Source organism: Oncorhynchus keta, chromosome 12 (genome assembly GCF_023373465.1).
Source record: "Oncorhynchus keta strain PuntledgeMale-10-30-2019 chromosome 12, Oket_V2, whole genome shotgun sequence".
NCBI lineage: Eukaryota > Metazoa > Chordata > Actinopteri > Salmoniformes > Salmonidae > Oncorhynchus > Oncorhynchus keta.
Genome location: NC_068432.1, coordinates 10,237,286 through 10,253,427, shown reverse-complemented (window position 1 = coordinate 10,253,427; position 16,142 = coordinate 10,237,286). Strand labels below are relative to the sequence as shown.

Genomic DNA, 16,142 nt, shown 5'->3' with positions numbered 1-16,142 from the left:
TGATGAAAGACATCTTACAATGATCAAGTTTGGAATAGAAAAAGATAGAGAGTCGCTTTAATCCTAGTGGCTTAATTCAAAAGGCTGCAGATCGGGAGAAGGGGATGAAATAACTCGGTTGGAGAAAAATGCTAACAACAAAAGAAATGGAACATCCTGCGAGAGCGAATATTGCTTATTCGTGGCAATTCCACAAACCAGATTATGGTTAGTGATTTAGCAACACTTCTGACCTTGCCTGCCTGGGCATCGGCTGTCGGGAATTCGGGATTCATCAACAAAAAATGTATTCAAGTTTTATATATTACAACAAGCCGACACATTGCATGGAGGGAACGAGGGAGAAAGACAAAAACAGAGATACAATTTCCTTCCTCTTCAGCATAAATGTACTAAAATAACAGGTTGGCTTGCATTGAGGATGCATTAAAATACATGACAGGGCTGACATAGGGGGAGACCTTTTGCGGTGACACGGGCTTTGAAAGAGACTGTCCGAAGGTGAATGGTCACCAGGCAAGGTCTTAGAGACAGTAAAGTGCTGACGGGCTAAGCTCTGGGCTCATAGCTTCCCTCTGCACCGTAAGAGCTCTGCAAGCTCCTTAAGCCTTTATGTGTGCGCGCACACACACAAACACACACAGCACTCACCTCTGTCACCATGAAGTGCTTTGAGAGGCTAGTCAAGGACCATATCACCTCCACCATATCACCTAGGAACCCATTACAATTTGGAAACAAATACACTGCACACTGCCTTATCTCACCTGGACAAGAGGAATACGTATGTGAGAATGCTGTTCATCGACTACAGCTCTGCTTCCAAACACCATAGTGCCCTCCAAGTATGTCACTATGCTCAGGGCCCTGGATCTGAACCCCTCCCTGTGCAATTGTGTCCTAGACTTCCTGACGGGTTGACCCCAGGTAGTGAGGCTAAGCAACAAAACCTCCGCCACACTGATCTTTAACACGGGGGTGTGTACTCAGCCCCCTCCAGTACACCCTGTTAACCCATGACTGCATGGCTACTCATGACTCCTACTCAATCATCAAGTTTGCTGAGGACATGACAGTGGTAGGCCTGATTACCAACAATGAAGAGACAGCTTACAGGGAGGAGGTTAGAGACCTGCCAGTGGTACCAGGAAAATAACCTCTCCCTCAATGGAAAAAAAAAGGAGCTGATCGTAAACTACAGGAGACAGAGGAGGGAGCCCCTATCTACATCAATGGGGCCAGAGTGGAGAGAATAAATTCAGCACAGCCACTAAGACCCTCATGAAAATCTACAGATGCACCATTGAGAGCATTCTCAAGGGCTACATCACCGCCTGGTACGGCAACTGCACCGCCCTCAACTGAATGGCTCTCGCGGTCAGCCCATCCAGGATATTTACAGCACATTTGCAACACACGCACACACTGTATATATAAACTTGCAAACATGATGATAGCCCATGTTGACTTCAATGCTTCCCGCAGTTGTGTCAAGTTGGCTGGAAGTCCTTTGTGTGGTGGACCATTCTTAATAAACACAGGAAACTGTTGACTGTTGCAGTTCTTGACACACTCAAACCGGTGCGCCTGGCACCTACTACCATACTTCGTTCAAAGGCACTTTTATCTTTTGTCCTGCCCATTCACCCGCGAAATGGCACACATACACAATCCCGGTATTAATTATCTCAAGATTTAAAAATCCTTCTTTAACCTGTCAACCTGTCAAACAAGTTTTAGTTTGGTCAAGATCTACAGTACCAGTCAAAAGTTTGAACACCTACTCATTCAGGGGTTTTTCTTTATTTGTACTATTTTCTACATTGTAGATTAATAGTAAAGACATCAAAACTATGAAATAACACATATGGAATCATGTAGTAACCCATTTATTTTAACCTCTACAGATCAAAGTATATTTGAGATTTGAGATTCTTCAAAGTAGACACTCTTTGCCTTGATGACAGTTTTGCGCACTCTTGGCATTCTCTCAACCAGCTTCATGAGGTAATCACCTGGAATACATTTGAATTAAACAGGTGTGCCTTGTTAAAAGTTAATTTGTGGAATTTCTTTCCTTCTTAATGCATATGAGCCAATCAGTTGTGTTGTGACAAGGTAGGGGTGGCATACAGAAGATAGCCCTATTTGGTAAAGTTTTATTTGGCAAAAACAGCTCAAATAAGCAAAGAGAAATGACAGTCCATCATTACTTTTAAGACACGAAGGTCAGCCAATCTGGAAAATTTCAAGAACTTTGAAAGTTTCTTCAAGTGCAGTCGCAAAAACCATTAAAGCGCAATAATGAAACTGGCTCTCATGAGGACCGCCACAGGAAATGAAGCCCCAGAGTTACCTCTGCTGCAGAGGATAAGTTCATTATAGTTACCAGCCTCAGAAAGTTCAGCCCAAATAAATGTTTCACAGAGTTGAAGTAGCAGACATCTCAACATCAACTGTTCAGAGGAGAATGCGTGAATCAGGCCTTCGTGGTCGAATTGCGGCAAGGAAACCACTACTAAAGGACTCCAATATGAATGAGAGACTTAGGCCAAGAAACACGAGCAATGAACATTAGACCGGTGGAAATGTGTCCTTTGGTCTGATGAGTCCACATTAGAGATTTTCAGTTCCAACTGCCGTGTCTTTGTGAGATGCAGAGTAGGTGAACGGATGATCTCAGCATGTGTGGTTCCCACCGTGAAGCATGGAGAAGTTGGTGTGATGGTGCTTTGCTGGTGACACTGATTTATTTAGAATTCAAGGCACACTTAACCAGCATGGCTACCACAGCATTCTGCAGCGATACCGCATCCCATCTGGTTTGCACTTAGTGGGACTATCATTTGTTTTTCAACAGGACAATGACCCAACACACCTCCAGGCTGTGTAAAGGGTATTTTACCAAGAAGGATAGTGATGGAGTGCTGCATCAGATGACCTGGCCTCCACAATCACTAACCTCAGCCCAATTGAGATCGTTTGGGATGAGTTAGACCGCAGAGTGAATGAAAAGCAGCCAACAAGTGCTCAGAATATGTGGGAGCTCATTCAAGGCTGTTGGAAAAGCATTCCAGGTGAAGCTGGTTGAGAGAATGCCAAGAGTGTGCAAAGTTGTCATCAAGGCAACGGGAGGCTACTTTCAAGAATCTCAAATATAAAATATATTTGATTTGTTTAACATGTTTTGGTTACTACATGATTCCATATGTGTTATTTCATCGTTTTGATGTCTTCGCTATTATTCTGCAATGTAGAAAATATCCCTGGAAAGAGTAGGTGTGTCAAAACCTTTGACTGGTACTGTAGCTTTTGAAGTAGTCTGGGTAACTTAAACAGATTTTAAGCCGTCTTTGTTTTCTGACAAACCCTGCATGTTTACGATAACTGATTCTGCTACTTGCAGATAACTAAATAGATGTACAAATGGATGTCAAGTCTGAGTGAAACCCAACAAAAAAAAAGAGGCTCAACAAAATCAAGGTGTGCACGCCCACCCACCCACACACACCCCTTTCCCCTGTCCCCTGTCCCTCTTACCCCGTACACCAGCTCCCCGACCATTCCATTCCAAATCTTGGTCTCCGGGTCCCGGGCGCCGTACTTTCCGTCAGGAACGATAGCGATCTTATACTTGATGCCGATGTGTTTGGCTATCTCCGAGGCCAGGTCCACGCAGTAGCCTTCATACTGGTCGTTGCCCTCGTACAGCTCCCAGTTCTTCTTCAACATGACATAGGGACCCTCCTACAAAGTGACACAGGGACCACAGGGTCAAACTGGCAAACAGGTCCGCCACTTACAGACAGTCATTTACCCAGCAAGCACAACTGGTTCAAATCAGGTCATAATGAGTGACGTTATAATGACGTCAATTCAACCAGTTTAAAGAAATTGGTTGAATTGACATCATATTGATATTAGAATTTTTTTCGTTGTTGTGAAACTGGGTTGAACTTATGTCATTATAACGTCACTCATTATGACCTGATGATGACATCATTTCAACCAGTTTTGCCTGCTGGATTATCTTTGTTCTTTCACTCAAAAACAGACATATAGCAGACAAGTGTGCACACACACACACATAGATAAAAAAAAGCCATTGAACACTACACTGGCTATTATTTAAAATGTTACTGTGTGTGTAATACAATTAATACAAAACTTGACACTTGTATGTACGGGATAAGCACGGAATATAACGTCCAACGAAATCGTTCTCAAAAAGTCAACAACAACAACAAATTATAAAAGATAAGAACACGAAGATCAAGTAAATGGCAGTAGAATAGAATAAACACTTTAGCATAAGTATAATACAGGAGGCACAATGGATAGTCTAATATTTACACGTGTATTGGGGAAGGGGGATTGGGGTGCAGTGTTACAGTTTTTCTCAATTGCTAAAACACTAAAGCCCATTGGCTGAACAATGTTCTCAGTTGCCTGGACTCATTTAGCTAATTATGCAGTCTGTTGTTAATACCTTAAACCATTTCACATGGTAAAACACAATTTGCAGATCTCACTTAGACTTTTCAGCAAAACCTCTAAACACATTCTCAAAACACATTCTGCACTCTAATGCACATGTCATCCATACTGGTAAACACAAGTGGCAACAATCAAATACAAATAGAGAACACATGTCACTGATTGAACACAACTACTCAAAATTGATTTAACCTGTTTCAAATGATGCGACACAACCAATATAAGCCAGTTCAGAGAGCAAACAGGTTGTTGAAGAAAGAAGAAGAAGAAAGAATGTGAGAGGACGAGGACGAGGACGTATGCGAGGTGGGCGACGAGGAGGAAGAGGAGGAGGAGGGCAAGAAAGAGGAAGAGGAGGACGAAGAGGAAGACAAAGAGTGGAAATATCTGATATCTGAAATTCAAGCAACAGTTACAGACCATGTTCTTGTCCATGGACTGACAATGAGGGAAGCAGAACTTAGAGTGAAACCCAATTTGAGCCGATTCTCTGTGTCCACAGTAAGGACATTCAGAGAAGAGAACAGGTACAGTATACTACTGTATTTTTGTAATTACAAATTTACTGTACTACACTATATGCAGCTGTTTCAATAGACATTTGTAAAGTTAATCACTGTATGTATTGTACTGCATGAATATGTTTTGTAACTGCACAACTACTTTTTGTAGAATTGCAAGGCTGCCACATGCAGGTGGAAGGACAGCTATATTCACTCGGGAGCAAGAGGCCGTTATAGTTGACATGGTCCTTCAAGACAATGCAATACGACTCAGAGAAATCCAGGAACGAGTGATACAAGACAACACACACTTCCAGGGAATCCACAGTGTGAGCATTTCCACCATTGACCGTGTACCTTGTAACTCACCAAGGGTGAAAGAACTGCGAGCTCAGTATGTGCAAGTAAGTGTACATTCAGAAACATTTACTGTAATCCAGATTGTCTACAGTACTAAGTGAATGACATTACTCTTCAGTACATACAATATATGTGAATCAGAAGCCTAATTGTACTCTACAGTATAGCATTGTCTCTGTACGACTTACAAAATCCTACATACAGTATATTGTATTTCTACTCAGACAATATTTGACTTGGAATCCTTGGACAGACCCCATGAGTTCATCTTTGTCGATGAAGCAGGCTTCAATCTAACAAAGAGGAGAAGGAGAGGCTGTGATTGGACAGCGGGCCATTGTTGAAGTCCCTGGTCAACGAGGTGGCAATGTCACAATCTGTGCTGCTATCAGCAACCATGGTGTTCTTCATCACCATGTTACACTTGGGCCATATAACACCCAGTACCTTCTAAGATGTATTGCCAATCTAAGAGATATTTTATTTGAGCAGCAGGTTCAAGAGCAGGGTCAAGAGCTAAATGAGAATCCCATTCCCACCTATGTGATAGTGTGGGACAATGTCAGTTTCCACCGAGCTGCTCAGGTAAGGGAATGGTTTAACATCAATGGGCAGTTTATGAACTTGTACCTCCCTCCAAACTCGCCTTTCCTGAATCCGATTGAGGAGTTTTTCTCCTTTTGGAGATGGAAAGTGTATGATAGACAACCCTACACCAGAGTAAATCTGCTGCAAGCCATGGATTTAGCCTGTGCTGATTTAGGTGAGGAATCATGTCAGGGCTGGATACGGCACACAAGAGGCTTCTTCCCCCGTTGCCTCAGGAGGGACAATATTGCTGGTGATGTCGACGAAGTGCTCTGGCCTGACCCAGCCCAAAGACAAGAAGAAGCTCATTGATCACGTTTACTCCTTTGATTTTTGTCCCTTTTAGTATTGTATACTGTAGTACAGTGCATTGGAGGCTGTATACTGTACAATGGACAAATTGTATGGCCCTGAACATTGTGCTTTCCATTTATTAACAGTACTGACTGCTCAATAGATTTTGACTGGTTGCTGGTTCATATCAACAAAGAACAAGAATTACAGTATCAGAGACAAAGGACAAGGACAGGGTACAGTACTGTAAAAATAGGGGTAAAAGGAGGAGGAAGAACAAGAAACAAAATTGGGAAGAGCAAAGCAGAGTAGTAATTTCTGATCCATTTTGAGCTACTATAACAGAACATGTTTTCGTTCATCAAAAGACAATGACGGAAAAATATGAATATTTTTTTAGATTCACTGACAATTGTATGTTTTGAACAATGTGCTTTCTATTTTTCGGTGTATTGTTTACTGACTGCTTGAGAGTGTATATCATTTTGATCACTTTGTTTATGATTTGAGAGCAGTGTTTGATTTTGAACACAGGTAAAACTGTTTTGAGGCGAATGTTTCATTTTGCTAGAGGAGTCAGAGGTTATGTAAATAGTGCTTGAAGACGAGGTTTTGTGTTTAATGTTTTCAGGAAATGAAGCAAGGTTTCAGAAATGGTGTTTTAGCAATTGAGAAAAACTGTAAACTGAGCCGTATAATAAGAGTCTGGTAGCAGTGTGTGTGTGTGTGTGTGTGTGTGTGTGTGTGTGTGTGTGTGTGTGTGTGTGTGTGTGTGTGTGTGTGTGTGTGTGTGTGTGTGTGTGTGTGTGTGTGTGTGTGTGTGTGTGTGTGTGTGTGTGTGTGTGTGTTGTAGGTATGAGAAAGAGAGAGAGAGAGGCAGAGAACGAAAGAAAGAAAAAGAGAGGGAGTATAAGGGAGAGAAAGAAAGTGAGAACACAGAGGGTCAGAGATATAGACAGACAGAAAGAGAGAGAGAGAGAGAGACGTGTAGTGAGGACGAACGGCAAACATTCTCTTGCCTCCTGTACTCAATGTAAAAATAACGTTCCATAAGGAACTGCTAAAGCTGCCCGTTCCTTTACGAATGGCAGGAAATCAATCATCTGATTTGCTGATGCCGGAAAAAATAATCTAGATTAAAAAAACTCCCTCAGTTGACAGTTCATAGTTTCTTAAAAATTACGTCTTCGTGGAACGTGGCCAAATGTATATTGAGAATAAGCAATATATTCTGGGGTTCTGCTCGACATCACACTGCCCCAGGGCATTTGGAGCAATAGTAAGCCAAAAGCTGAGGCATTTTCCAAGACATTGGCGAGATACATTTACATTAAATGGTTTTCTTTTCACAGAATGTTTTTTCAGAGCAAATATCAGAAAATAGTAATGGTGTCATGGTGCAAGAAAAAATGGTTACAGTAAAATATGTAGACAAAATACTATGTAACAGGAAAAAAGGTAGACAAATACTTAAAGAAAGGTGAAAGAACATTGAAAGAACACTAAAAAGAGAGTATTTTCAAGACTCTTCATGTCCAAATTGATCATGGCTGACAAGCTGGCCAATAATCTCCCACACCACATCAATGGATAATGAACACAAGTAGACGTGGCGTTACACACACACACACACACACACACACACACACACACACACACACACACACACACACACACACACACACACACACACACACACACACACACACACACACACACACACACACACACACACACACACACACACACATTATTTTAGAGGGGGCAAGAAGTAGGTGAAGATGGAAGGGGGTTGAATTTCAAATTTTTCAAACACCTGAAACAGCTTTTTCCTGCAATCTAGTGCCATAATCATTATGCCTAATTCTGTCAGTATGTCTATTTTTATGCATAGCTCTTTGCTTGTTCAAATGTAATTATGAGAGTGTCCTTCTGACTGTTGTAAATCACACTACTAAATATACTGCACTATGATGCTCCCCTGTCCTATGCCAGCAAGCATGAAGGTTCAGAGCATAATCCCTTTTATACCTCCTGAATCAACTCCGCTCTTTAAGTCAACCAGCGCGAACCCAAAGGAAGACGAGGTGGGCTCGACGGGGACGAAATCCACCCCCAGCCCACCTGAGGAGGTTGAGTTGGAACCACAACAAGAACATATCACCAGGGCCTCTTACGGATGCCCAAGGGTCAGTCCTGTGTAAAGGACTTTCTTTCTCCTCTTCTAATAGGATGGGCCCCTTAGCATTGAAAGTTGACACTTTCAAATTTGTTCGACAATTACATTTAAATAATTTATTATTGGCTAACAGGCAACCATTGTGTAATGGCAATGGAGTGTTTAGACACTACAATGCATCTGGTATTTCTGATGTGAGAAAACAAACAACTTTCAAAAAGAAGTCGAGTTTTGTACGACCAATTCGAAAGTGTTTTACCACCCGAGAACAGGTAAAGAATACAAAATCCAAAGCTTCATTAATTGTAGCACCACAAATGTCATATACACTACATGGCCAAAAGTACGAGTGGATTTGGCTATTTCAGCCACACCAGTTGCTGACAGGTGTATAAAATTGAGCACATAGCCATGCAATCTCCATAGACAAACATTGGTAGTAGAATGGCCCGTGCTGAAGAGCTCAGTGACTTTCAACGTGACACCGTCATAGGATGCCACCTTTCCATCAAGTCAGTTGGTCAAATTTCTGCCCAGCTAGAGCTGCCCTGGTCAACTGCAAGTGATGTTATTGTGAAGTGGAAACTTCTGAGAGCAACAATGGCTCAGCCGCGAAGTGGTAGGCCACACAAAGTCACAACATTCACTACCGAGTTCCAAACTGCCTCTGGAAGCAAAGTCAGCACAATAACTGTTCCCAGAAGCTTCATGAAATGGGTTTTCATGGCCGAGCAGCCTCACACAAGCCTAAGATCACCAGTCGGCTGGGGTGGTGTAAAGCTCGCTGCCATTGGACTCATGCTTCACCATCTCTGTTTGGCGGATGCCAGGAGAACGCTACTTGCCCCAATGCATACTGCCAACTGTACATTTTGGTGGAGGAGGAATAATGGTCTGGGGCTGAGCCCCTTAGTTCCAGTGAATGGAAACCTTAACGATACAGCATACAATGACATTCTACACGATTCTGTGCTTCCAACTTTGTGGGGAAGGCCCTTTCCTGTTTCAGCATGACACTGCCCCCATGCACAAAGCGAGATCCATACGGAAATGGTTTGTTGAGATCGGTATGGGCGAACTCGACTGGCCTGCACAGAGCCCTGACCTCAACCCCATCAAACACCTTTGGGATGAATTGGAACGCCGACTGCGTGCCAGGCCTAATTGCCCAACATCAGTGCCCAACCTCCTAATGCTCTTAACTGAATGGAAGCAAGTCCCCGCAGGAATGTTCCAACATCTAGTGGAAAGCCTTCCCAGAAGAGTGGAGGCTGTTATAGTAGCAAAAGCGGGACCAACATCATATTAATGCCCATAATTTTGGAATGAGATGGTCGACCATTAGGTGTCCTCATACTTTTGGCCATGTAGTGTACATGCTCAAATACATCTGTGTAGCTGCTTATATTGGTCAAACTAAACGAGCATTGAAACTTCGCATTGCAGAACACAAGGCTGCTAATCAAAATAAAAACACGGACTATGCTGTTGCTTGCCACTGCATTGAAGCCAATCATGGCTCACCTTCCTCCCTGCGCTTTGTAGCAATAGAACGATTCAAATTTCACCAAAACGAGATGATATTGTAGGTAAACTCAAACAAAGAGAGGCATTTTGGCAGTACTTCTTAGACACTGTTGATGTCTTAATTTCGATATATAATGTTGCCTTGATTTTTGGGGTCTCTGTGTCTCCGGGTTAACAGACACCCAAATATCACCTATGTATATTTTTCACTTGGCCTATTGATTAAAAAGACACACTATTTATGTTTTTATTTTGTGCTATAATTTGCCATTTAGCTTGAAACATTATTATTATCATTTTTGTACATTGTTGTCTTCGTGAGCCACTAGGCAAGACATAGGAGCTAAGTGCAATGATCAGGTCACTCTGAGGAAGACGTCAGCTTGACAATGGATTAAAGTGAGAAATCAATCTCGGCCTTTTTGTTGTTGTTGAGTGCTCAAACTCCTTTTCCCCTCAAATTAGTCCGTTTGGAAGTTTGTCTTGGTAAGCCTGCATACTCACGGGACATGTCACCCATTGAGCGGGTGATTATATTTTTAAAGAAGATAAATATGCTTCCTGCATCTCTCCTAAACTCTGGGAACAAAAATGTAAATAATGTGAGTCTTATTCAGTACACATAGTAAATGTTTTTTTGTTTTTTTTACAGCCTAGCAACCTTGCCAGCAGGCATGCCAGCTAATATGGTTAAACAAGCTACTCTAACGTGTTTGATAGCCTGAAATGGCTTTGTGGCTCGTTATGAGGTTAGGAGATTGGGAATCTATCTAGCTGGCTAGCTAAAGCCAACAGTGGCAACCCGTCATTCAGGGCATGTTTTGAGCCCCACCTGTTGCATGTTATTTTGGCATTAAAATGTGTCACATATCAGTCTGCAAACAATGTAAACAAAAACATTGAGTTAATAAAGCCACATCCATACTTGGTCTCTTTTTTTGCTTTCTGGAGTAAGGCAGCTCCAAAATGCAGGTGTTTCAGCCTAGCTCAGTGCTTTCTGTGGTGGTGGAACAGCCAGCGGAAAATGCGGTGTGTAGGGGTTGGTAATGTTCTCTAGTTGCGCCGTGATTGGTTCAGTGTTCTGTCACTCATGGAGACACTACATCACAGCAAAATCTAAGGGTAGAGCTTGAAAATCCAATCCGCAGGGTGTCTGTAGTGACGCATCTAGGACTGAGATGCAGTGCCTTAGACCGCTTAGACCGCTTAGACCGCTTAGACAGAGGTCTAAGGCACCAAACCTCAGTGCTAGAGGTGTCAATACAGACACCCTGGTTCGAATCCAGGCTGTATCACAACCGGCTGTGATTGGGAGTCCCATAGGGCAGCGCACAATAAAATAAGAATTTGTTCTTAACTGACTTGCCTAGTTAAATAAAAGGTTAAAAAAATCAAATAAATGCCCATCCAAGAAGGCTCAAGGTCATTGGCCACAGATAAAATGATTTCTAATCACATTATATATCTACAGTAGCTTTGATTGGACTGATACTTTCAAAATCTTAGCTCGCAGTCATCATGAATCAAGTCGACAATCTACGGGCAAATTATTTTCAATTCTTGTCATATGTGACCTGTTTCAGGAAACTAGGTGTATGTCGTGGGACACTACTTCCCAGGAGAGCCATTTGAACATTAGAAATTGTTTTGGGCAGAAATGTCTTCTCGAACATATGAACTTTCATAACAAACGTGTATGCCATCTGTAAATATGAAAAAATGGTTAAATTACAAGTCTAGTTGGTTTAGCCACAGAAAAAGACATTCCCGCTAGCCATGGTTGGCTGAGATAATGAGTGGGCTGGACATGCCGAGAGATGAGTTTGGATTGGTCTGCCAGCTGGTCAGTATGTCTTGGTAATCCCGTATAACACTGCTTTTTAAAAAATGGGTGTGGCAGGAAGCGTAGTGGTTAGGGCATTGGGCCAGTAACTGAAAGGTTGTTAGGTCGAATCCCCGAGCTGACAAGGTAAAAATGTGTCGTTCTGCCCCTGAACAAGGCAGTTAACCCACTGTTCCCAGGCCGTAATTGTAAATAAAAATGTGTTCTTAACTGACAACAGTAATTAAATTGTTGCCAGCAGCACAGTTACAGTCACCAACTCTCTGGATAACATGAAAACAGCCTAACCAGCTCTGCTAGGGTGAGTAAAATGATCAGAGAGGGTTGTTTTCTCATTTGTGTCTGGAAGTAGCTAGCAAGTTAGCCAATGTTAGCCAGTTAGCTTGACTGCTGTTGTGAGGTCAGAACGTTCGTATCAACCCTACTCATCGGCCAGAGTGTCCAGAGTGCACTCTGAACACTCAGAGAGTGAAACGCTCTGAATATACAAACCAACAATCTGACAGCACAGTTGCAGTCACCAACGCTCTGGATAACATAACAGCCTAACCAGCTCTGCTAGGGCGAGTAATGTTCAGTGAGCTGTTCGCTCATTTGTGCCTTGAAGCAGCTTGCAAGTTAGCTTGGGTTCTTGACTTCTGTTGTTAGTACAGAACGCTCGGATCAACCCTTAAAGAGATGGGTGGGGCTAAAGCTTAAGAGGGTGTGAATGATGCTGAATGGGTGTAGACAAAGAAGGGATCTCCAGTAATAGTACCAAAACATTCAAAGGCCATTTTCTCAAAAGTGAATTTACAAGTTTATCAACTTTCAATGCGGAATTACTTTCCTATTGTTCCTCAACTGTAGTGGATTATATATAATTCCGTAGCTCGAAGTATCTACATGTAACTAATGTAAAAAACACCATTTAAAATTTTGACCGATTTGAGCCGGTAGGGCACATATGAAGAGAAATAATAGATAAAACGTATTGGTGCTCATCGGCCATTGGACATAAACATTACACAAGCTGGAAATTCAAATTCAGCAATGACTTGTTTGGGAGGAATCAATGCCTAACTGCAAGCATTGCAATGCAATCACTAGCCTGCTATTCAGTGGAGTGGGTCCCAAGTCTGGATTTAAGGGTCTCATTTCCAAGCTTAAAAGGATAAACATTCAATATTGGCCATGCTGTCAATCCAGCATGACTTCTGCCGCATTCAAAACTGGAATCTTGGAATTGGGAAATCTCTGACTTCAGTGAGTTCCTGTTCAAATGAGCACAGCACAAGGTGAATCCAAAAATGTATTGTATGCTGCTGCAACATACCAGGGAGATATGTATGTATACTGTAGCTAAGAAAGCAATACTAAGTGTATGTTTTGTAGTAAAATGTTAGTTTCCCATGTGCTTCACCCTAATAATGTGGTCCCTTTCCCCCTCATAACTTAGCCTACTGTTCTGACTTGGTGGTGCACATGTAGCCCATAGCCTGTTTTAGATAAATGTTATCATCAAATATTTTAAGAGCTTTCAATGTCTGCTAATATGCCCCCTTTATTTATCCCACGGTTCTGACTTGGTGTACAGGGAGAATACTGTAAGTACGGTCCATGTTCTGAATTCTGTCACTGTACATTTCAAAAGTTCTGAATTATGTATATATATATATATATATAGGTCCATCCTAGCTCGTTCATGAATGCCTCTTATACGCTCGCCGTCCCCTTATGCCATCGTTTGTACATCTCAATTGTCAGTAGAAACCACTTTTGTTTAAGCAAGTCAACCATATCAGCTATGTTTTTTTATAAGGCAGTAAAAGAGGCTGAATGAACTGTTTTGCTGCCTGACAAGGCTCTGCTGATAGCCATCAGTGGTAAGGTGTTGGGACTGCTGTTGGGACAGCTTTATCTAACAGTTTGTGGGCACAGTTTGTCACCGTTATAGTGCAATTAATGTATTGTTTAGTGTTGTGTTGTGTAGTGGCTTTGCTGGCATGCATCTAAAAAAAAAAGTGGGGAGTTTGCCCCACCAAGATTCACATGCTATAATTGCCACAGAAAGCCAACATCATAAACTTTCTTGGTGGCTAGTGTTAGAAAAACAACAAAGCATTTTTGTTTTACTTATTCATCAAGAAACTATCCATAGGCTACATAGCTTGATCAAATAGATGTACAAACATACCTCCTGGGAGTCCTGCCCATCACTATACACTCTCTCCTCCTCTTTGCTCCACGCTGCACCTTGGAAGGAACCACTTACAAGGGAGAATGGGGGGGGGGTACTCTTTACCTGGTCCAGTCAGTGTGACCCCTCTGAAAAATATAGCTGATAAATCTTTTTGTATAAATAATTATGTCAAACTTGGGCTTAAATATGAAGTTGAGTAATTAATGAATTACTGAGTCACTGGCTTTACTGGGGCTCTTTCATACCGTCCCTGGGAGGGGTGCGTCACTTGAGTGGGTTGAGTCACTGATGTGATCATCCTGTCTGTTGCCCCCCCCCCTTGGGTTGTGCCGTGGCGGAGATCTTTGTGGGCTATACTCGGCCTTGTCTCAGGATGGTAAGTTGGTGGTTGAAGATATCCCTCTAGTGGTGTGGGGGTTGTGCTTTGGCAAAGTGGGTGGGGTTATATCCTGTTTGGCCCTGTCCGGGGGTGTCCTCGGATGGGGCCACAGTGTCTCCTGACCCCTCCTGTCTCAGCCTCCAGTATTTATGCTGCAGTAGTTTATGTGTCGGGGGGCTAGGGTCAGTTTGTTATATCTGGAGTACTTCTCCTATCCTATTCCGTGTCCTGTGTGAATTTAAGTGTGCTCTCTCTAATTCTCTCTTTCTCTCTTTCTTTCTCTCTCTCGGAGGACCTAAGCCCTCAGGACTACCTGACATGATGAATCCTTGCTGTCCCCAGTCCACCTGGCCGTGCTGCTGCTCCAGTTTCAACTGTTCTGCCTTATTATTATTGGACCATGCTGATCATTTATGAACATTTGAACACCTTGGCCATGTTCTGTTATAATCTCCACCCGGCACAGCCAGAAGAGGACTGGCCACCCCACATAGCCTGGTTCCTCTCTAGGTTTCTTCCTAGGTTTTGGCCTTTCTCTGGAGTTTTTCCAAGCCACTACACCTGCATTGCTTGCTGTTTAGGGTTTTCGGCTGGGTTTCTGGGTTGCTGATGTACGAAGGGCTATATAAATAAATTTGATTTGAATTAAACAACTGAAATGTTTTAAAAGAGGACAAATCTGAGGGGGCACGTGCCCTTGTGCCCTGTATGATAAATCTGCACACACACGTATATATTGAAGACAATAAATGTATGTGAGTTGACATTCAAATTGACAGATACATTCTGTCTGATAGATGATGAGTACGTACAACAAGAAGCATCATAATGATGGCTCTAGACTATATACTTGGCTATATATTGACCTTAAACATCCAATCACACTAGGTTTATATACACCAAACAAAGCACTCCATGTCTCTTTCTCTCTAACCCATAACCTTAATTCTAACCCTAATTCTAACCCTAACCACTAAGCTTAAAATACACTGGAAAAAATATAAACGAAACATGTAAAGTGTTGGTCCCATGTTTCATGAGCTGAAATAAAAGATCCCCGAAAATTATTATGCACCAAAAGCTTATTTCTCTCAAATTCTGTGCACAATTCTTTTTCATCCCTTTTAGTGAACATTTTTCCTTTGCCAAGATAATTAATCCACCTGACAGTTGTGGAATATCAAGAAGCTGATTAAATAGCATGATCATTACACAGATACACCTTGTGCTAGGGACAATAAAAGGCTGCTCTAAAATGTGCAGTTTTGTTACAGTACACAATGCCACAGATGTCTCAAGTTTTGAGGGAGTGTGCAATTGGCATGCTGACTGCAGGAATGTCCACCAGAGCTGTTGCCATAGAATTTAATGTTCATTTCTCTACCATAAGCCACCTCAACATTATTTTAGAGAATTTGGCAGGATGTCCAACCGGCCTCACAAATGCAGACAATGTGTAATCACGTCAGCCCAGAACCTCCACATCTGGCTTCTTCACCTGCGGGATGGTCTGAGATCAGCCAACCGGACAGGTGATGAAACTGTGGGTTTGCACAAGAATTTCTGCACAAACTGTCAGAAAACATCTCAGGGAAGCTCATCTGCATGCTCGTCGTACTCACCAAGGTCTTGACCTGACTGCAGTTCGCCATCGTATCCGACTTCAGTGGGCAAATGCTCACCTTTGATGGCTACTGGCACGCTGGAGATGTGTGCTCTTCATGGACGAATGCCGATTTCAACTGTACCGGGGACATGGCAGATGTGCGTCATGAGGGCGAGCGGTTTGC

At 42.4% G+C, this 16,142-nt stretch overlaps 1 protein-coding gene across 4 annotated transcripts in view; it reads right to left on the bottom strand.

Moving 5' to 3' along the window:
• The window catches only part of LOC118391761 (glutamate receptor 4), a 157,722-nt gene that overhangs the window by 38,720 nt on the left and 102,860 nt on the right, over window positions 1–16,142 (bottom strand). For all 4 annotated transcript variants that reach the window (XM_052457709.1, XM_052457711.1, XM_052457710.1 and 1 more), the window contains exon 10: window positions 3,541–3,747. In XM_052457709.1, the coding sequence (XP_052313669.1) occupies window positions 3,541–3,747 (207 nt within the window). The remainder of the gene's footprint in view (window positions 1–3,540; window positions 3,748–16,142) is intronic.